The 22,813-nt window shown below is 40.6% G+C and overlaps 1 protein-coding gene across 1 annotated transcript in view; it reads right to left on the reverse strand.

Annotated features, from left to right (window-relative positions):
* The window catches only part of ATP10D (ATPase phospholipid transporting 10D (putative)), a 166,564-nt gene that overhangs the window by 14,018 nt on the left and 129,733 nt on the right, over window positions 1-22,813 (reverse strand). Inside the window, exons 16-21 of the mRNA XM_049886290.1 lie at window positions 20,131-20,440; window positions 17,030-17,106; window positions 15,195-15,320; window positions 11,336-11,536; window positions 5,537-5,617; window positions 2,535-2,639 (exon numbers count right to left, since the gene is read on the reverse strand). Of these exons, the coding sequence (XP_049742247.1) occupies window positions 2,535-2,639; window positions 5,537-5,617; window positions 11,336-11,536; window positions 15,195-15,320; window positions 17,030-17,106; window positions 20,131-20,440 (900 nt within the window). The remainder of the gene's footprint in view (window positions 1-2,534; window positions 2,640-5,536; window positions 5,618-11,335; window positions 11,537-15,194; window positions 15,321-17,029; window positions 17,107-20,130; window positions 20,441-22,813) is intronic.

Consider the following 22,813-nt stretch of genomic DNA (forward strand, 5'->3'; position numbering starts at 1 on the left):
ATGATGATAGCAGGTTATAAGCTAAAATAAATATGAAAAATAAATACCGTGCCCTACTTTATAAATTATAATTACAGCCTAGGTTCATTCAGTTATTTCTTGTTTGAAATGCATTCATTTCCAGGATGGTAAATATATCCCCCAAACCTGGTTAGTCGTTTGGTTATTCATGTATACATCCAAGTTTTTTGAGTACCCACTGTGTGCCCACCTTGTCCTAGGCACTGGTATACAGTGGTGAACAAAATAGGCATGAACTCTGGCCTCATTGAGATCATAGTCTAGTGCTGAAGATAAACATGAATCAAAGAATGACACAATTAAATGTATAATTACAAATTATCATTAGAGTTATGTATAAAAACAAAAGGAAAATTTGAGAGAATGGACAGTTAGGGAGGGGCTCTTTAGGAAGGAACATTTTTGGTGAGACCTAAAGTAACATCTGAGCTCAGGGAGTCCCTGGGTGGTTGTTATGGGATTGAATTGTGTCCCCCCAAAATGTCAACTTGGCTAATCCATGATTCCCAGTATTGTGTGACTGTCCACCATTTATCATCTGATGTGTTTTCCTATGTGTTGTAAATCCTACTTCTATGAAGTTAATTAGGTGGGATTAGCGGCAGTTATGTTAATGAGGCAGGACTCAAACTACAAGATTAGGTTGTGTTTTAAGCCAATCTGTTTTGAGATATAAGAGAGAAGCCAGCAGAAAGAGAGGGAGACCTCATATCACCAAGAAAGCAGCACCCAGAGCAAACTGTATCATTTGGACCAAGGTTCCTATCCTGAGAATCTCCTAGTCCAGGGGAAGATTGGTGACAAGAACCTTCCTCCAGAGCTAAGAGAGAGAGAGAGCCTTCTGCTGGAGCTGATGCTCTGAATTTGGACTTCTAGTCTCCTAAACTGTGAGAGAATAAACATTTATTTCTGTTATAACAGCACTAGATGACTAAAACAGTGGTCTAAACAATTAACGTGCTTGGCTACTAACCAAAAGGTTGAAGATTCAAGTCTACTAGAGGTGTCTTGGAAGAAAGGCCTGACAATTTACTTCAGAAAATCAGCTATTGAAAACCCTATTATCACATCAGGGTCTCAACATTTACCATACCTTCTGATGGGAATATGGGAAAATTCTTAGTCACACCCCACCACCGCCCCCCCCGCACCTCCACTCTTCAAAAAAAAAAATCAATTGCTGTGGAGTTGATTCTGACTCATTTGTGTGTCAGAGTAGAACTATGCTCCATAGGGTTTTCAATAGCTGATTTTCTGAAGCAAATTGTCAGGCCTTTCTTCCAAAATGCATCTAGTAGACTTGAACCTTCAACCTTTTGGTTAGTAGCCAAGCACGTTGCTGTCGAGTCGATTCTGACTCATAGTGACCCTATAGGACAGAGTAGAACTGCCCCATAGGGTTTCCAAGGAGCACCTAGTGGATTTGAACTTCTGACCTTTGGTTAGCAGCTGTAGCTCTTAACCACTACGTCACGAGGGTTTCCGATGTGATAATGAGCTCAGTGTATTTGAGAAACTGAAAGAGGGATTAGTGTGGTTCCAGCCCTGGAATAAGTGGAAATGAGGGTGGAGAGAGAAGTAGGGGCATCATTACATGAAGCCTTATAGGTCATATTAAGGGCTGTTAGATTTCATTCTAAGTGCAATAGGAAACCATTGAAAGGGAAAGCGCCCAAGGATGACAAGATCTAATTTACATTTTTAAAAAGATGACTCTGGTTACTCTGTGGAGCAAGGTCTGAGGGGTCAAGAGTAAAAGTGGGAAGACAAAGTTAGGAGGCTATAGCAATAGTTCAGGAAGTGATGACAGTGGCTTAGCCTACAGCAGAGGCAATAACAATGGAAAGAAGTGAGCATCATAAATAATCACAAAGGAGGTAGCTTCTTCTCCAGGCACAGGTAGGGTGTTTTACATCTGCAAAGGGAGACTGACAATAAAGCTCACCACCTGAGTCCTACACATTAGCTTTGCAGCAGTGAGATACCATGCAATCATTTTGACCAAAAGACTTCAAGTTTCATCAGCAAGTCAACAACTAAGTTAAAAAAAGACCCACATTTAAATGAAAGGTAGATATTCCGAAGGGATAAAGAGATCCTTTTTTTGTACTATGAGAAAGGCATAAAATCATCACTTACTAAAGCCAGTGTAACAAGGCTATGGCACGACACCTCTTTATTTCAGTTGCAAGGCGTCAACTTGGTCATGAAGAATGCTGCCCATAGAAGGATGGCTGTTTTCCCAGCCTGACTCACACTTCCATGAACTATCATCCACGGTTACCAGTCGGGGGACCCGGCAAGTGTTTTCTAATTTCCCTGGCCATACATCGACCTCAGCATAATGGCAGTCAATGATCAACAAGAGAAGCTGTGGTACCCTTCTTCCTCAGAGTGATTACTCTTCTCAATACTGTTTGTCTTCTAGGCATGAAGGGCTTACAGGGTCACTAGTACTAACAGAAGACGTTTCTTCCAACATAAAGAGTTTCAGAGGCAGGAAAACAACTCACCAAACTCTTGCTTTCAATGACCAGATGGAGTAGAATGATGAAAAGAGCAGCTGTGTTCAGAGGGTTTCCAAATGTAAAGATGTCAATGTCTGAGCCCTGGTAGGTCTACAAAGAGAGGACAACCATCAGTGTCTTGGAGGGTTGCACAAACTCGGCAATGGAAAGCCCCTTAATGATCACTGTATCCTATAGCTCAACTGAGGCTTGAGGCCCTTCTACAATGTTTGCGATACCTGGTCATTTAGGATAAACTTGAATATTTCCAGAAAAGACAAAGCGAATCTCTCCCAGACAGACCATCTGAACTTTGAACTCTGAATGACAATTAGTCATCTGGAAACTTTTACTCATAAATCTATCTGTTTAAAGTGTATAAAAATATCAAATCTCTTCCACTTAATAGAGCTTAAAATCTTTCAAAGTGCCAACCATGGCTACCCAGAGTTTTTTCCTTTCCTAAGTATATGTCTTCAAGTCCTAAAACTATTCCTCAAACAGCATAGCTTTTCAAGTTTCTGATCTTTCTCCATCCTAGTCATTCTCTTCTGAATATATTTCAGACTACACTTCAATTAAAAAAACACACACATGCACACATTGCTGTTGAGTCAATTTCAACTCATGGTGACGCCACTTGTTTCAGAGTAGAACTGCTCCATGGGGTTTTCAATGGTTGTAATCTTAAGGAAGTTGTATGACCCAGGTATCTGACTTGTCTATTTCCCTCTTGAAACGCAGTATACCTGTGCTAATCCAAGTGATTTCATTTAACTAATGAATGAAAATTGTTAACTTAGTGATGATCTTTTTCATTCTCAATATTGTATTTATGTTAACACCATTCATAACCAAATGAGTTTTTTGTTTTAAGGAAGGGGACTGGGTTGGATAGTCAGATAGTTATACCATGCTGCTGTGTGCTTGGTGTTAACCTAAATTGTTTATTCATTTTTACACATTATTTTCTTAGTTACATTTCTGCCCTTCTTTACCTGTAAAAAAAAGGGTTGGTTTTTTTTTTTTTTTTAGTTTGGGGAGACTACATATAGGATCTTAAATTTAATAACCTGAATGTAAAATCAGCCTAGCATTTACTACTCATAGCATTCATATTCTTAATCTCTTCTCTCATTTTTTAAAAAATAATAATTTATTGAGTTTTTGGTGAAAGTTTACACAACAAGCTAGGTTCCCATTTGACAATTTCTGCACAAATTGTTCAGTGATATTAGTTACATTTATCACAATGTATCAACATTCTCTTTGTGTTCTGTTTATTCCATTTCCAATACTCTAGTTTCCCTGTCCCTTATATTCTTATCTTTGCTTTTGAGTAATTGTTGGCCTTTTGGTCTCACTCTGATGGTTTTTAAGTAGAACACCAATCTTATGGGTAATATCCTTTATATTGTGTGCCACTTTGCTATTTTGCCCTGGTGGTGCAATGGTAAAGCATTTGGCTGCTAACCAAAAGATCTGCACTATGAACCCACCAGCCACTCCTTGGAAACCCTATGGGGTAGTTCTACTCTGTTCTATAGGGTTCCCATGAGTAGGAATTGACTTGATGGGGTTTTCTGGTATTTTGCTAAAAGGTAATCTCGATTGGGCTCGCTTCTAGGTTTAAAGCTTGTCTCAGGGTGAAAGTCTCAAGGAGTCCTCTGTTCTCTACTGTTCCAGTTTGTCTTTTTTAAAATAAATAAATAAATAAATAAGAATTTGAATTCTGCTGCCCATTTTCTCCTATTCTATCTAGGACCATCTATTGTGACCCTGGACAGAATGGTCAGTAGTGGTAGCTGGGCACCATCTAGTTCTTCTAGTCGCAGGGTAGATGAGATTGTGGCTTATATAGACTTGTTTCTTCTCCGAGCTTTTGGTTACCTTATTACTGGTCTGTTCCCTGCAATGAGAGACCCGTAGTTGCGTATTAGATGGCCGCTCACAAACTTTTAAGATCGCAGACGTTACTCCCTTCACTAGGACGCAGATCATGATTTTTGTTATGCTAATTGACTGAGTTGCCCCATGAGACAATGGTCCTAAGATTTCAAACCCAGAAAACCAATCTTGGAAGATGTTTGGTTATGTCTGTGGAATATCTGTATTTGTGTCTTCAATTAATAAATGTGCTTGCACCCACATATTTGTATTTACACATACCTATTTATCTGTTCTCACCTATGTATACCTTTATCTGCTCTCACCTATGTATACCTGTACCTACCCATGTACCAATAGGCCTATACTCATCCATTTGTGCTCATTCATTTTTACTTTGGTTGTGCTATGCTTAATACATCCACATTTGGTGCCACTTTTCTCAGAGCCAAAAAAACATAACAAGTCTCTATGATCAAAAGAGTACCCCCCTCAGCATCTCTCATTTTTAACTCATCTAAGTATGTGGCTGCAAGGAAACCCTGGTGGCACAGTGGTTAAAAACTATGGCTGCTAACCAAAAGGTTGGCAGTTCAAACCCACCAGGTGCTCTTTGGAAACCCTGTGGGGCAGCTCTACTCTGTCCTATAGGGTTGCTATGAGTTGGAATCGACCTGACAGCAGTGGGGTTGATTTGGTTATATGGCCAGGCTTTCAATTTTATTTAAGCCATTGACAAAAATTATCAGGTACTAAAGAGAGAGAGTCAAGACCCAACTAGGCACTTATCCCTAATCTAACCCATTAACTAATCTATTTTTGGAGCATTTTACAATATAACCAAAAAACCAAACCCGTTGTTGCTGAGTCGATTCTGACTCACAGTGACCATATAGGACAGAGTAGAACTGCCCCAAAGGGTTCCAACGAGTGGCTGGTAGATTTTAACGGCCGACTTTTTGGTTAGCAGCCAAACTCTTAACACACTGAACTAAATATAGTCAGTTGATAATTCACCACATTATATGAACAATCAAACCTATATGTTGATGCTGGTGGCAAAGTACAAATGAGCATGATTGATTCATTAATAACAAACACAATGAGTAAAAAGTACTCACATAGTAAGGCACAAAGAAGCAGACCAGACTTTGATAAAAGGCATCCAACAAGGTGATCCAGAAGGTCAGGGGTAAATATGCCTGGAAATGAAACAGATATGTGGGAAGGTGTAAGATTAAAAGGGTCAAATCAAAGTCAAGGAACAATATAAGCAAATAGTTGACTTTTCACTCGAAGACACGTGGAATTTGTCAACAGTGGTAGGAAGAACGAGGAGTGGTAATAGAACAAAAAGGGTTTACAGGTGAATGTGGTGAAAAAAAATCTCTGAATGAACTCTTCCTCAACTTCCCTTGCCTTTCTCATTTGATCAATTTTAAATTTAATTGAAATAATACTAAAAACAAAAACAAAACCTGTTGCCGTTGAGTAGATTCCAACTCATAGCGACACTGTAATAGTGCTAGTCTTACTAAATACTGCTAGTATTACTAAAATTCCATATCTTATTGATCAAAAAGTATTGTTTCAAAAGCTTCTCCAAATCCATTCATTTCTCTCCATCTCCACTACTCCTCTCATTCCAAGCCATCACTAGCTCTCTCTAGAAATAACTGAATAGCCATCTAACTGGCCTCTTTGATTCCCCTTCTACCCCCAATCCAACTTTTGATAGCAGCCAGATGATTAAAAAAAATGTAAATCAGGCCATGTTATCCTCCTAATTAAACAAACTGACCCCTTTAATTCCTTCAATGACTTCCCATTGCATTTCCAATACAAATGGATTTCCATTGCAGTTCCTTCCCATGGCCTATAAGGTCCTGCATGGGCTGCCCACTGCATAGCTCTCCTGAGTCACTATGCCCCAGTCACAAAGGCCTTCGTTCTATTCCTCGTGAGCGCCAAATCCATTTTTATCTTGGGATTTTACCTTCCAGGAGTTCTCTCTGCCCTGGGCCTCCCACATAACCAGTTCCTCATTCCTAGTTCAAATATCACTTCCTCATAAAGATAGTCTTGGGCCAGTCTAAGAGGTATAGCCACTCAGTCACTCACTAGTACCATGGTACTCTTAGAAGTCTCTCATCACCATTGGAAATAATCCCTTTTGTTTACTAATTTTCTGGTTCTCTTGCCAGAATATAAACTTCATAGAGTGGGACTTTTTCTTTTTCAGCCACATGACAAACAGTGTCTGATACATAGTAGGTACTCAACACATATTTGTTGAATTAATTAATATTCTCACATAACTTAAATGTGCTAAAATGTTTTCTCCCCAAAGAAAGAGAAGGATCAAGTAGAGACACTAGTCAAGTGATTGAAAATAGTTTTCAAAACAAGAGCCAACTCTGATTGAATGGTAATGTCTGCTATGAGAAATGTGTGTACAAAGGTTCTGAGGCTACATTCAGACCCAGAAGGAAAGAGTACTGGGATTTATTAGTGATCCCTGCCGTGGGCAAAATGGCAGCACATGTATCATATCCCTGAGCTAGTCCTTTCTTTCCTTAACATGTTCCTTTTAGTTTTGTTTCTTTCAAAATGCATAATGAGGCTGAAACTTCTTTCAAAATGTGTTACTCTCTCCTCAAGAATAATATGTTATTGTCTTCTAAATGACTTCTCCTAACATATATATACAAATTATCCATATACATTCTTCCATCCTTCAAAAGACTACCTTTAAAATTTTTACATCTACAATTGTTTATATCTCTTTGCTCTCTGGACAATCAATAAAGAAGATTCATTGTTGTCAGTTCACATTTCCCTGTATCTTCTTTTATTTATTATTTTTTTCTTTTACCATTTCCTCTTTGGAAATGATGGAGCATTCTGCCTCTCTTTCTTCATCTAAATGTCCATAAAATCTAAGCAGAAGCACAATCAAATGGTGCAAGAGACTGTGTCAAAGTCAAAAGGGCAACCAAAGTGCCACTAGACAAGAGAATGATTTAGGGACAAGTTAAAATATAATTTCATGCTTCTGGAGGAATAGAGATTACTCAAAAAACCTATAGCCAAAAGGTAAAAGTACAGTTTCCCCTACAGTTACATGAGTAACTTGGCTTAGAAGAGTAGAGAGAAAAGGGTCAAGGACAAGATAAATGAGAGGCTGAAGTGATTAACTCATGGGATCTGGAAACTGAAAGGGAAAATCTGAAGACGAAATCAAGGGGAGAAAAGAAGACTGTGAAGGTGATGAGAGGTGGGTAATAGATGATTGCTTTTTGGAAGGACAGCCTCTGACTGAAGCCTTCCAGACCCATCTCTTTTATAGGAGAGAGACTCTATCTACCCTGGAGAGTACATTTCTTGACAATGAAGACAGAAAATGGCCCAAGCATAAAATGGATTTGGTTTGGAGGCCAAGTTCAAAGAGAGGACAGCTTCTGGAAGGTAAAGTCAATGAAATCAATTACCTTTATTCAATGGTCACATGCTGGCAACCTACCTATTGTCAGGCATTTTAAAACCAGCCAGCTTAATAGAATAATATGTGCAAAGGACTGATAACAGGGTTCAACAACAGGAAACAATGACCTCAACTTTCCCGAGGGTAAGGACCAATTACAATCTTCAGTCTATACAAATGGGCTTTTAAAACACTAGCTATAAAAACTTTGATTGAGGTTTTTATTCCCCCTTCCCCAAAGGACTTGGAATTTAACCTAGTCCTGGGTTTAGGGACAATTCTCATTGATATCATCCACACATTCCTGTGTCCTGATCCTTGAACTTTAAGTTAGACTGGACTTCTTTAGGAAAAGTCCGTGTTGTTTCTTGCTCTGAATAGATTGGATGATATTAAAGGATTATAAGAATTTCTTCTTCCCTTGAAAGCTGAATGTATGGCTTCTCCTCTGTTTAGGCTGCTACAGATAGCCTAGGGACATTAAATTATTCCCCAGCCTGGTAAGGCAGTTCAAATCAGAGTAAAGTTGGACTAAAATAAACGCATCATTTTAAATTTGGGGATTTCCTCTAAATTTATGGTTAATTCTGGAGGGTAGAAATAACAATATTGAGAGCTTAATATGGCTAGAAGTTTTGCATGGATTATCTCGTTTAATCCTCACATTATCTCCATAAAGTAAGCAAACTAAGGCACAGGCAAGCTAAATAACTTACCAACATCATACACTATAGAATCCAAATTTGAACCCAGATTAAATATCACCCATTTTTTTGAACATGTGCTGATCTGGGTCAGCGTCTTTAGGACAGCAAGTGAAGGCCAACACTCAAATTTATTATGGTTAGTCTGATTTTTTGTCTGTCCAGCATTTCAACAGGGAATCCATCTCCCCAAAACCATTCATGGGGTTCAAGTAGGAATGACTCAGGCTCTGTCCTCAGAGATAGATACATGTCCCAGGCCTGATAATGAGAAATCTAGCTAAAGTGATAAACACAGGGAAAGGCATGGGACTCAAGACAGGCCAATGAGTCACAATCAGGAAATTTACAACTGTTTTAAGAATAACCATGTTGTGTCGCCATTACTCCTGGATTTTGCAGCCATGTGAGTCAATAAATTTTCCCTTTTTTGCTCTGCCAATTTGATCTGGGTTCTCTGTCACTTGCAAATAAAAGGGATCTGACTAACAGAGTACTGTTCTGAAGACTGGAACATCTGATCAACAGACCCACTCAGCTTCGTCCACTTATAAGTGTCTGTAGGTCCCCTGACCATCTCAGCCCTGTGATCTTGATAATGCACTTGTGATAGCACTTTGGACTTGTGGCTATGAAACATCAAAGTGGGAAACCTAAGGTGTAAAGACAGCACAACAGGTCTTTGTATAGCATGGCATAATGGCAGACAGCATGGACTCTGGAGCCCAGGGCTGACTGTACCACTCACTGGTGACTATTTATGGTAACTCCCTGTGCCTGAGTTTCCGCATCTACTAAGTGGACATACTGATAGTACTTACCTGGTAGAGATGTTTTGAGGATTAGATTTATGTATGTTAAATACTTAAAATAGTATCTGACACATAGTAGGCATTACACAAATGTTTGTAAGTGCTATATTAGTGTTCGTTATTATTTTTTTTAAATAATTTTTATTGTGCTTTAAGTGAAAGTTTACAAATCAAGTCAGTCTCTCACGTATAAACTTATATACACCTTACTACATACTCCCACTTACTCTCCCCCTAATGAGTCAGCCCGCTCCCTCCTTCCAGTCTCTCCTTTTGTGACCATTTTGTCAGTTTCTAACCCCCTCTACCCTTCCATCTCCTCTCTAGACAGGAGATGCCAACATAGTCTCAAGTGTCCACCTAATATAAGTAGCTCGCTCCTCATCAGCATCTCTCTCCAACCCATTGTCCAGTCCAATCCATGTCTGATGAGTTGTCTTTGGGAATGGTTCCTGTCCTGGGCCAACAGAAGGTTTGGGGACCATGACCGCTGGGATTCTTCTAGTCTTAGTCAGACCATTAAGTCTGGTCTTTTTATGAGAATTTGGGGTCTGCATCCCACTGTTCTCCTGCTCCCTCAGGGGTTCTCTGTTGTGCTCCCTGTCAGGGTAGTCATCGGTTGTGGCTGGGCACCATCTAGCTCTTCTGGTCTCAGGATGATGTAAGTCTCTGGTTCATGTGGCCCTTTCTGTCTCTTGGGCTCATAATTACCTTGTGTCCTTGGTGTTCTTCATTCTTCTTTGATCCAGGTGGGTTGAGACCATATTCTTAATTCTTAAAAAATTTTTATTGTGCACTTAGTGAAAGTTTACAGAGCAAGTTAGTTTTCCAGTCAATAATTTGTATGTACATAAAGCATTCCATGACTAGGGTTGGTTACTATCGATTTTGTGAAAGACAAGCTAGAAAGAAGAGTTTTGAGATATCCCAGTTAATCAGCTACTACAGTAGTCTAGGTAAGACACAATAAGGGTAGTGACAGAAGGGTGGAAAGAGGGGAAGGGGGACAAATATAAATGATATACCAAAGGTATACTGAGAGGTCTGAGAGACCAACTAAGTGGAGATGGGCATGGTTGCAGGGTGAGGGAGTGGTTAAGATCACTCTACGGTTTGAATGACAGTTGTTAGTGTACCATCAAGTGTGCCCCCAACTCCTGGCAACATGGTGCACAATGGGATTGGACTATTGTGATCCATAGGGTTTTCACTGGCTGATTTTTGGACCTCCAGGCTGTTCTTCATAGTCTGTCTTAGTCTGGAAGCTCTACTGAAACCTGTTCAGCATCACTGCAACATGACAGACGGGTGGTGGCTGCACTCGAGGTATACTGGCTAGAAATTGAACCCACGTCCCCCACATGGAAGATGAGAATTCTACAGCTGAGCCACTACTGCCTTTTTCAATGAATGAAAATAGAACCTGAAATATTTAACTTTGGCTTTGGAACTAGAGGGGATGGGCTCACATACTGGCCCTGCCTACTTTTTAGCTGTGAAATTTTTAGAAAAATTACTTAACCTCTTTGAGGCTTAGATTCCCTGTCTTAGAATGGGGATAAGACTAGGTTCTGTCTCAAAGGGTTTTTGTGAGGATAAATAAGACAGGACATATTTAGTAGTGAGCACAAAAGATGGAACAGGGGTTTACTAAATGCTCCATTTCATTCATTGTAAGATCGCAGAAATTGGATTCCTTCCTGTAAGTATCAAAGGTATTTTATCATTTTATCTGTATTCACCTCGGGGGCAAGAACTTACTATCTGCAGTGTTGGTAGAAATCTTTTTAAATGACTAGACATTTCAAAAAGTTTAAAATAGTTCTTTACGTACCGCTATATTTGGCCTGGGGTGATTGAAAAACACACTGGCATTGACAATGAACGTGGATCAGTCTAAGGATGTGTTCTTGCACCCACCTCTGACTTCTGACCGCTCGTGTAAAGTTCAGGCAGCTGGATGAGTGTCTCTGCAGACACGTCTTTCTCCAAAACACCGTAAATGACAGGAGGGGCAGAGGTGAAGAGGAGGTTGAAGAAGATCAAAACCCAATAGTCAGTCATGGATGTTCCTGAGAACCCACAGAAGAACTGGTACCAGAAAAGGAGGTTCACATAGGCCTAGGGATACAAAGAGGAACATTCAGGTCTTAGTCACAACAGCCCATGATATGACCGCACATTCCTACATGCCATTTTTAGGTGTGTGATCTCAGCCTCTCTGCAATTCAGTCTCCTCACTTATAAAACGGGAGACCACAGCCTACCTTACAGTTTTTCTTGGTAAATGTTTTATTAAATCAAAACACACACGCATACACACCTCTTACTATATGGAGCTAGGTACTGTTCTAAGTGCTTCAGAACAACTTAGGAATTATTATCGTTCCCATTTTATAAGTGAAAAAAAACTGAAGCACAGAGATAGCAAGGGACATGCCCAAAGTTACCCAGATAGTAAGTGGCACAGCCAAAACTCAAATTGAGATATTTCAGCTCTAGATAAAGAGTGCCTAGTCCAGTGCCTGGCGAGCACAAGCACCAAACACACGCTCATTCTTTTGCTTTCTGGTCCATAAATACTTTCTGGTGATGGAGTGGGATGGGGTCACTAAGCTAACGAATTGTTCCAGTTTACCTGGATCTTAGGGAATTCCCAGAATGCGGGACTCTCAATGCCAAAACTGGGACAGCCCCCGGCAAACCAGGACAACTAGTCACCCTAGAGGCTAGATCAAAACATCCTACAGTATTTTGTCTCAGGTAAACTAAGTCTATTACAGCAAAAGCTCTGTACTTTCAAGCATGGCAAGCCACAGGAAAGGACAATGGACTTATATTTAGGGGGTCTGGTTTCAAGGTCTGGGGGTGCATCTTACTGATTGTGTGATTTTAGGCCATTTTCTTAATTTCTCTGAATTTGAGTTTCCTGACCTGTTAAATGAGAACTACAGATTCAGGGATTTTAGTATCAACATCAAGTTAGGGAGTGGCTGTAACCTGTATCAGGTCCCTGGGTCGCACGAGTGACTGTAACCTGTATCAGGTCCCCAGGTAGCACAAATGGTTTCCGCTTGGTTACTAATCAAAAGGCTGGCTGGTTTCAAACCAGCCAGCAGTACTGCAGAAGAAAGGACTGGTGATCTACTTCCACAAGATTACTGCCATAGGAAATTCTATGGAGTGCAGTTCCACTCCTGCACACATAGGTCACCATGAGTTGGAATCGACTCAACGGCAATGGATATGGATTTTTGCAACATGTAAAGTACCTTACAAATGTTAAATTATTATTATCATTAGTGTCATACATTTACTAGAACACCTTAGGACAGCGCCACACTTCTTAGAAGAGAAAACAGAGTTGCTTAGTCTAGAGCATATGATGGACACAAGATATACTCAGCTCCTGGAAATCTATCATTTTTGGGTACATGTGGTTTGGGGCACAATTCTGAGGAGTGAAACCATAGTCTTCATCAGTATCTCAAATGTTGTCCATGGCCCAAGAACCATGGTCTTATTAAGGTAAGTGACTCTAATGGCTCCTGGTACTGGCCCTCTCTCCATAGTCAATACAATATTCCTTGTTTGGCTAGGTAAACAAGAGGTAGTACTTAAGTCTGGAAGATATTGGTATGACGGATTACAGAGCAGAAACCAACAGGGGTCCTTACTCCCTGATGATGTTCTCTCTACAAATGAATACTCCCTCTCTTTCCAAGAGCAGGTAGCATTTCCTTCTAGTATTAGATTTCTTAACCCTTGGGTTTCATCTGGGGATGGTAGAGATGGGGTGGGGTTGTAGCAGAGTGGAAGAGAAGGCAGAAAATGTAAAGATATTTTAAAAAATCAACAGCCTTGGGAAGGGTACTCCTTTGTAAAAGTTACTGGCCACTAAGACCTGGAATTTTAAATTACAAGTCAGACCTTTCTTCAGTATTATATAAGTGAGTCAAACATGATCTCTGTGTACTGGCCCCAAGTTGTTTACATCTTCATAGCCAGGTGAGGCCCATTAGCCCAAAAAGCCCACCAGCCTCAAACTCAAACTTGTACATATTCAATTTTTTTTTTCTTTTAAATAGCCCAAGTAAGCAGATTTTTAGCTACTTAGTACTTGTTTTTGTTATGCTTGCTAACCAAAAGGTTGGCAGTTTGAATCGGTCAGGTACTCCTTAGAAACTCTATGGAGCAGCTCTACTCTGTCCTACAGTGTTGCTCAGTCAGAAACCAACTCGACAGCAACGGGTTAGTGCTTCTTTGCTTAACACACCCAGCAAAACTGTGCCCAATGCCGCTATCACTAGATAAGATACAACCCCTAGCTGCGTGTGTCCTTCAGAGCTCTCTGACCCAGGGACTCCCAACCTTGCTGCAGGAGGATGTCATCAAGTCACATGTAAGCTCCCCCCACCTTTCTCCTCTTCTCCAGGATTTTTCATGACTTCTTCTCCTTGCGGTGGCCTCCTGCACTGGGAGTCCTCCTGCTATGGGGGACCACCTCCTGCATGTGGCTGTCAATGCCTTAGCCCCCATAAATAGCTTCTGCAATGCTATCTCACTATCTTGTGGTCCTGTCTTTTTTCTTGATCAGCCCCAAATTCCCTCAAACTCAATACACCCAGAATCACACACTCAGCAAGAGACTTCATGAATTTAAAATATTTTCTTAAAGAGTCTGAGCTTTATTAAACTCTGAACAAATAACTAATTCTGATTAGTATTTAGTCAGCTTAGTGTAGGATACTTTCTCATTATCCTTTATGTAATTGTGATCGAACCACTGAAAGCTGCTTCTGTTGTGCCGTGGGCAAAAACGTCCTGGTGACAGGCATACACATACACACAGATCTAAATTACATATGTGGAGTATCCTAAAATAATCCATTTAAGTTTTTTCCATAAATATAGCATTTCAATGTTGTTGTGTGCCGTCAAGTCGATTCTGATTCTTAGTGACCCTTTATGACAGATAGAACAGCCCCATAGGGTTTCCCAGGCTGTATCTTTACAGGAACAGACCACCAGGTCTCTCCCTCCTTTTGTTTAGCAACCAAGTATGTAACCATTGTGCCACCAGGGCAGAAGAGACTTAAGTGAAGCAATCTAAGTTCAATACAATTCTATAAAAGAGGAACCTGAACTTTAAATAGGGTGTCAAAGGTTGCACCAGATAGTGTCAGAATTTTAATCAAATTCTGCCTTTTAGGAACTACATAACCCTAACAAATTTCTTTACCAAAAAATAAATATCACGCACAAATACACTATCTATGCTTGCTAGAGAATTCTTGCATCTGTGAGTGCTAGCAGCTACAGGCTAAGCCACAATACTGGTTTTCATCTGTATCTGTGTCTGCAATAAACCACAAGGAATATCATTTTGGGGACAGCAAACGCTTCTTGGTATCGCCTGTAAAATGGAAGCAAACGTTTTCATTCCCTACTGACAGGCAGTGTTAAACATTTCCTAATTCTGCTTGTCACAACCTCTTTATGAAGGTCAAAAACTGGATTTTAAATGAACCAGACAGGACTTAATTGAATTTAAATGCATAGGGAGTAGAAAATGTTAGCAGATGGACAAGCCTAGCAATTTGCTGTCAGTAGATGAAACATAGCACATTCTCCAATTATTTCTGGAAAGACAGCAGGAGTGCTCCTGGCTGCTTCCACACATCAAGGCAAAGTCAGCTTAGTGCAGGGCACTTTCTCTCCATCCTTTATGCAACCATGATTGGAAACGGGTAGGGAAGAATTCTCTGTAGTCACATACCACATTCTTGTAGAAAAAATACAGGATCATGTTGGAAAGTCGCGTGTAACACCAGTGCCCATGGACAAGTAGGAGCTTGCTGAGATGTCTGAACTGAGAAATGGCAAAGTCACTGGCCATCACAGCCTGCAGAGGCAAAGGGGAGAGAAGGCCATCCTGAGTAATCAAACACGTTAGGACAGGGACACAGCATGGGCAACCCGGCCCTCCTCAGGCTCAGACAGGTCAAATCTGTGCTTAAACCTTCTGTACATTCTAAACAAAACCCGTGAACACAGAGCCTTAATGGGCTGCCCGGGGTTGCTACTCAGCTTTCCAATAGGGTCACATGAAACAAGACTTCTTACTTGGTTACTAGTCATGATGCAGTTTCAGCAAATGAACTTTCCAGAACAAGCAGCCCTCAGCAAGAGCCCTGTCTTCTTCATTACAATGTGTATTCGCCTTCTCCTCAAGGAGGAGAATGGCAAGAAGTATCAGAGTCATGACTTTATATAACTTTGTATAATGTGTCAGGCAAAGAGGTATTTGGATTCCTCTTCTTGCAGAGATAGCATAATTTACAATTCTCAGGAAACCCTAAGTCTCATATCCCACCTTCTTCTGACAGCATTCATTCTATGTAAGAAAAACAATCTTTTGGATGACAACCTTTTATCTGAATTTTGTGCCTCAAACACTACTGTAAACACACACACACACCCCGCAGAGCAAAAAGGACACTCCCACCTCTCTATTTCCTTCATTCTCCCTTCTAGCTCTTCCTCCTCCTTCTCTCTCTCTCAGTAATGTTAGGTTCTTCATTCAAATCCTTAGTAGCTTTCTTCAATATCAGGATTTACATAGATATTGCATGGCTAAAAATATGCATTCTTATGATGTAGATAGGCTCTAGTTTTTAAACTGAACAAGTGAACAACACATCTAAAATTAGCCAGGAAGATACTAGGTACATAATGCAAAAACCCTTTGCCTTTGAGTCAATTGCAACTCATGGTGACTTTATAGGACAGAGTAGAACTGCCCGATAGGGTTCCCAATGAGTGGCTAGTGGATTTGAACTGCTTACTTTTTGGTTAGCAGCCGAATGCTTAACCACTGTGCCATTGGGGTCTAGGCACTAATACACACTCAGTAAATAACCAATGAATGAACAGATAAACTCCCTGCCTCCCATTCCTGGGCTATCTGCAGTCAGCCTCACTCTACTGCAGAGATCTTATCATGGAGAATATTGTCCTTGGCAGTGTCTCAGGCTGGGTTCTCTAGAGGAGCAAAACCAGTGAAGCATACATATATAAGTATATATCCCATACCCAAGAAAGATTTATCTCAAAGAAATGGGCTCCGGCAGTTGTGTAGAATGGCTAGTCCCAAATTCATGGGTCATGCATCCATCTGGAGGCTTCTGCTGACTCACTTGTTTGCAGGAGCTGACGAACCCAAAATCGGCAGGTCAGGCAGAAGGCTGCTGGCTCACAGTGTTGCAGGAGCTGAAGAATACCAAGATCTGCAGACCAAGTGGCAGGCTGCTGGCTCAAGTCCCAAGAACCAGAGGTCAGAGGATGAAGAGTCAGATGCAGGATCCAGAAAGAGATTTGCCAGAACATCCATATATATTGGATGCAGGCCACACCTCCAAGGAAACTGATTGGCTTTCAACTGATTGGCTTTCAACTGATTGACCTCTCACATTAGATCACAAAATGGAGAATGATTACATAATATCTGCCAAACCACTGAGAATCATGGCCTAGCCAAGTTGACACACAACTTTAAACATCACAGAGAGGCAGGTCAAGGTCATGGTCTTTGGGTGCACAGTATTTACTCACCTGCATGCCTTCTTGACCTGAGATCCCTATTCCGACGTCTGCCACTTGTATCATACTAACATCATTGGCACCGTCACCTTATGAGATAGAAGAAAATGGCAAGAAACATAATGAGGTGTAAGGTTGTTGTTAGGTGTTGTCGAGTTGGTTCCACTCATAGAAACCCTGGGTATAATAGAATGAGGGGTGAGGAGAGGGTGGTAAACTTTGCAAATCAATAGTGGCCACTAAAGCAAACAAACAAATCCTTCAGAGTTTGTCCCTTTCCTCCAAATTACCTGGAAGCTAGTTAAGCACGAATTGAATGTGGTATCCCAGTAATATCAGGAAGAAGTCTAAACTCCTTAAGACTGCTTCAAAGTCCTTCATACTATGGAACCTTCCTGGATGAATCTCTCCTTTTTCTATACTGCCCACTTTACTTTCAGTTCTCCAAACATACCCTGCTCCTTCTAGCCATTGCACATGCTTTTCTCTGTTCTGATAACACTGTCCTTATCACCTCCACCCCACCTTGCTGGATTTCAAGTGCTTTTGGTCTCTGCTTAGGTGTCACTTTCCTTGGGAAACCTTCCCACACTCCCTCAAGAAGAGATCAGATATCCCTTCCATAGGCTCCAGCACCACCCCATGTGTATCTCTATCAGAATGTATTACATGATATTATAGTTACACATAGATTTATTGGTCTCCTCCACACTGGAAACTTCTTAAGAGGAGGTACTACATTCTTGCTGGTGATGGGCATTTGGTGTTTCCAACTGCCTGCCAACCACTTGCCTGTTTTCTGGGAATAGTACCCTGATTTTCCTTGGGTACTCTGGACCCATGTAGTTTGTTAGGGTGAAGCCAAATCCCCAAATTTACAGGTGGGAATTCAATCCAGACCTCCCAATCAGCATCTTCTGTTCCCTGGCCTCAACGATTGATTCAGGGATGGACACATGACTCAATTTAATTAATATAATTGCAAAGTCCAGGGGTTCTAGCTTCAGGAACATTTGGATCCAGGGGCTTGAACAACTCATTCATCTGTATGTTCATTCAACAAAATAAGTAAAATTAAAATTCAATCCTAATCCTGATATATTACTAGAACAACCTGAAAAGAGGTGTTATATTTTCCCTGAGGTTGCTAATGCAAGAAGATATAAGCTGGGACTTTTCAGTAGCTACATCACCAGTACGAGGGAGAGGCTATCTGAAACGGGAAGCAATCTAGGAGAAGACAGAGATTGAAAGGGACACCTAGGCCCGTGTCTTGCTAAACTCTAAACATTGTGGTGTCTCAAGCCTTAAATGTCTCTTCTCATTTATATTCACTTTTCAGTGATCTCATCTAACATCAAGACTTTAAACATCATCATTAGACTTAAAACTCCAAAATTTATATCTCTAGCCATTTCCTCATTTCTAAATGACAGAAGTTTATACCCAGCTGCCTACTGGATATGATTGCTTAGATACTTAGGCTTTTCAAACTTAACAAGTGCAGCACCCAAATCCTAACAGCCCCTCCTCCATCTTGATACATGGGAGCTTCATTCTTTCTGTTCTCAGACAAAACCTTGGCATTATTTTTAACACCTCTCTCATACAATACAGCTAATCCATCAGCAAATGTCACTAGCTCTTCCTTCAAAACACATTCATTACCTGACCATGTCTTACCACCACCACTGCTACCGCCTACGCCCAAGGCACCATCTTGTTTGTCTTAATTATTTTAAGTCTCCAAACTGATTTCCTTACTTATATACTTGCACCCCAACAGTGACTCTCAACACATAGCTAAAATGATTCCTCTCTTGTTTTGGCTACAGTTAGTGTTAGCATTAGATCTCTGGTTAGGTTTAGAGGTACAGTTAGGGTTAGTGTTTGCTTTAGCATTAGGGTTCAGCTTAATATTAGGACTATGGTTAAATTCAGTGTTAGGATTAAGGTTAGGTTTAAGTTTAGGGTTAGTGCTACTACTGGGTTGTGGTTAGGGCTATGGTAACAGTGTTAGGGGTAGGCTTAGGTCTAGGGTCAGGGTTATGGTTATGGTTGGGGTTAGGGTTAACTTTGGGGTAAGGGTTAGGATTAGATAAAGTAATCTTTTAAAACCTAAGGCAGAGCATGTTCCTCCTCTGTTCAAAATCTTCCAATGCCTCTCTATCTCTCTCAGATAAGAGCCAGAATTGTATAATGGCCTCTAAGACGCTATATGATCTGGCCACCTGCCACCTCTCTGACCTTCACTAACTTGCAAAAATCTCTTCCCCTCCCTCAATCTGCTCTGGCCTTGGACACACCAAGCACAGTCCACCTCATAGATGCTGATTCCACCGTCCACTCTGCCAGGAAGGTTCTCCCCTCACTCACCCATGGATCAATCCCTCCTCATTTCCTTCATCTCTGCTCACATACAACCTTCTCAATGAGACAGACTCTGAAATCCATATTTATACTAGTAGTAACCTTCCCCATCTCCAACCATCCACAACCGTGTAACCCTGCTTTGTTTTTCTCAATAGCATTTCTCACTATCGATAAATTGTATGTTTATCTTTTTGTTTGTTTGATTGTTCCACTGAATGCTCCCTCCCCACTAGAATGTAAGTTTCATAAGAAAAGCCACTTTGTCAGTTTTATATACTCTTGAATCTCCATTGCTTATAAAAATGCCTGGTATCTAGAAGGCACTGAAATATATGTTGGATGGATAAATAAAAGAATTGCTCATGTCTCCAAATTCAACTTTCCTGAAGCTAGAACTCATAGATTTTTCAGTTCTGTGAGTCAGTACGTTGCCCTGCTTAAGCCAGTTGAGTTGGGGTTCTGATGTATAACCCAATGAATTCTGTCTGTTATATTGTCTGTATCACATCCCTACTACCTGGTTCATAGCAGGTCAAACAGGTGATAGAAGGAAAAGAAGAAGATAATGAAAGGGAGGAAGAGAAAAAGGTGAGAAAAAAGTGAAGAGAAAGTAAGGGAGGAAGGAGGTCGAGAAAGACATACAGACACACAGATGTGCAGACAAAAGAACAGATAGAACGATCTGCCTCTGGTTTGGTGTGAAAAGGAGACACATAGAGTCTAGTCCCATGTCTACTCACCAATAGCCAAGGTCATCACTCGGAGATGGTTGCGTACCAATTTTACCACCTCGCTTTTCTGCAGGGGCGTGGCTCGGCAGCAGACCACAGCTCGACACCAAGCAGTCAACTCAAGGAACTGCCTTTGAAGACTTTCTTGCAGGGCAAACTCCAGGGTCTTCCCAGTGATAACAAGTCCAGCCCGGAGCCCCAAGTCCTGGGGGACAGGAGGCTGGTGTAAATTCTCACTTAATGGTATTTTCTCTGGAGAAGCACGATTATTCTTCTGAAGTTCGTTCAAAATTGTACTCATCAGCATCTCACAGGCATCCTTGAAACAGGAGGCAAAGAAAGTCAGCCTTTGGGGCTCCCGTGGTGGCCATATCCACCTAAATTGGTCATTTTCATTCTTTAATTACTGCTGCATCAAGGCAACCCCAAGGGATAAGTAATCCGCTACTTTCAAAGACCTCATAGCTCTTCCACAGGGACTTCTGTCTGTATGTAGGAATGGGTTAAAAGGATGGGGGTTATCTCATCTCTAATTCTACAGCTAGGAAATAGCTAGAGAATTTCTTCTTTATGTGTCCACTTTGCCTTTTCAAACGCTGAATCTCAAAAACCCTTTGGTCTCATTCTGCCATTTACTAGAAGTTCAACCTTAGGCAAATTATGCAATTTCTTTTGGCCTTAATTTTCTCATCTGAAAAAAGGGGATATTGTCTGCAGCATAATATTGTGAGGAATAAGTGAAATAATATATGCAAAGTTCCTAGGGTAAGGCATGACAATAGGAGAGATTTAAAATAATATTTTTTATCTTCTCTTTGATTCAACACCTTATTCATTCATTCATTAACTAAGTATTTATTGAGAACCTACTATATATTATTTGAAGTCCTAGGGAATATGTCAATGAACACAAAAATTCCTGCCTTCATGGAGTGTATGTGCTGATCTAGGTATGTTCTTAGTGGTGCTTATCCCATTTGGTTTGTGTACACATCTCTACTCTCCTCACTCCACCCTAGTTAGTAAGTTCTTTAAAGGCATACGGCATTTTTAATTTACCTGTGAAGCCTTTGTTATGCCAAAAACAGTGTCATAGCAGGCATCTAGTATGTGTTTGTTGAACAAGATCTACTCAAGAAGACTAACAATATGCTTATCCAGAAATTATTCTGTAAATGACCACTAAGGAGGAACTAATATACCCAGGAGCATGAATTTAATTTTACACACAGAGTCTCAAATATTTTATTCATGAAAGAGCCCCTTACTCTTATTTTAAATCATTTTTATCAGCATTTCTTAGCTAAGACAAAATAAAAGGGGTGAGGAAAGAGTGGATACATATATGTGGGCATGGCACAACAAAGACTTAATAACCATTATTATGGATTGAATTGTGCTCCTCAAAAATATGTGTTGTAAATCCTAACCTTTATGCCTGTGGTTATAATACCCTATGGAAATGGGTTGTCTTGGTTATGTTAATAAGACAGGATTAGTGTAGGGTGTGTCTTAAATCAATCTCTTTTGAGATATAAAAGAGATTAAACAAGCAAAGGAGAAAAGCAGAGATGGGGGAAGAGAGATGCCAAGCCACATGAAGATCACCCAGGAGTAGAAGCTCAGAAAAGACAAGGACCTTCCTTCAGAGCCAACAGAGAGAGAAAGTCTTCCCCTAGAGCCAGTGCCCTGAATTTGGACTTCTAGCCCCCTAAACTACGAGAAAATAAACTTCTGTTTGTTAAAGCCACCCACTTGTGGTATTTCTGTTATAACAGCACTAGACAACTAAGACAATCATGTAGACTCTAAACAACAGTCTCAACTTTAAAATGGAGCTACCTGCAGCCTTTTATCCTAGGAACAAATGATCCTACACACCTCAAAAACCCCAAAGGAAAAGCATACAAAGATGAACCAAATATGCTCATCATAAGCTCAATATGTAAGAGTAAAAAATTATTTTTAAAAACCAACTGGGGTTTAGTTAAAGTGGTACATTTGTAAATTAAAATACTCAGCAGTTATTGAAAATTAAGATGTCTATTAAGTTGTCTCTTTACAAGAGGAAAGAGCCTCGTTGTGCAATGGTTAAGTGCTGAGCTGCTAACCAAAAGATTGGTGGTTTGAACCCGCCCAACAGCTCCACAGGAGAAAGACCTGGTGATCTGCTCCTGTAAAGATTATAGCCTAGAAAACCCTATGGGGCAGTTCCTCTCTGTCACATGGGCTCACTATGAGTCGAGATTGACTTGACGGCACCCAACAACAATATTTACAAGAGATGGTATTAAGAATGTATATTATTAAGTAAAAAATATAGCTATAATATTACATATTACTATATAACGTTGTTGTTGTTGGAAACCCTGGTGGAATAGTGGTTAAGTGCTACAGCTACTAACCAAAAGGTCGGCAGTTCGAATCTACCAGGTGCTCCTTGCAAACGCTACGAGGCAGTTCTACCCTGTCCTATAGGGTTGCTATGAGTTAGAATTGACTCGACAGCATCCTCACAATTGCTGTTATACTTGAGCTCCTTGTTGCAGCCACTGTGTCAATCCATCTCGTTGAGGGTCCTCCTCTTTTTCACTGACCCTCTACTTTACCAACCATGATGTCCTTCTCCAAGGACCAGTCCCTCCGGATAACATGTCCAAAGTATGTAAGACGTAATCTCACCATCCTTGCT

Source organism: Elephas maximus, chromosome 5 (genome assembly GCF_024166365.1).
Source record: "Elephas maximus indicus isolate mEleMax1 chromosome 5, mEleMax1 primary haplotype, whole genome shotgun sequence".
NCBI lineage: Eukaryota > Metazoa > Chordata > Mammalia > Proboscidea > Elephantidae > Elephas > Elephas maximus.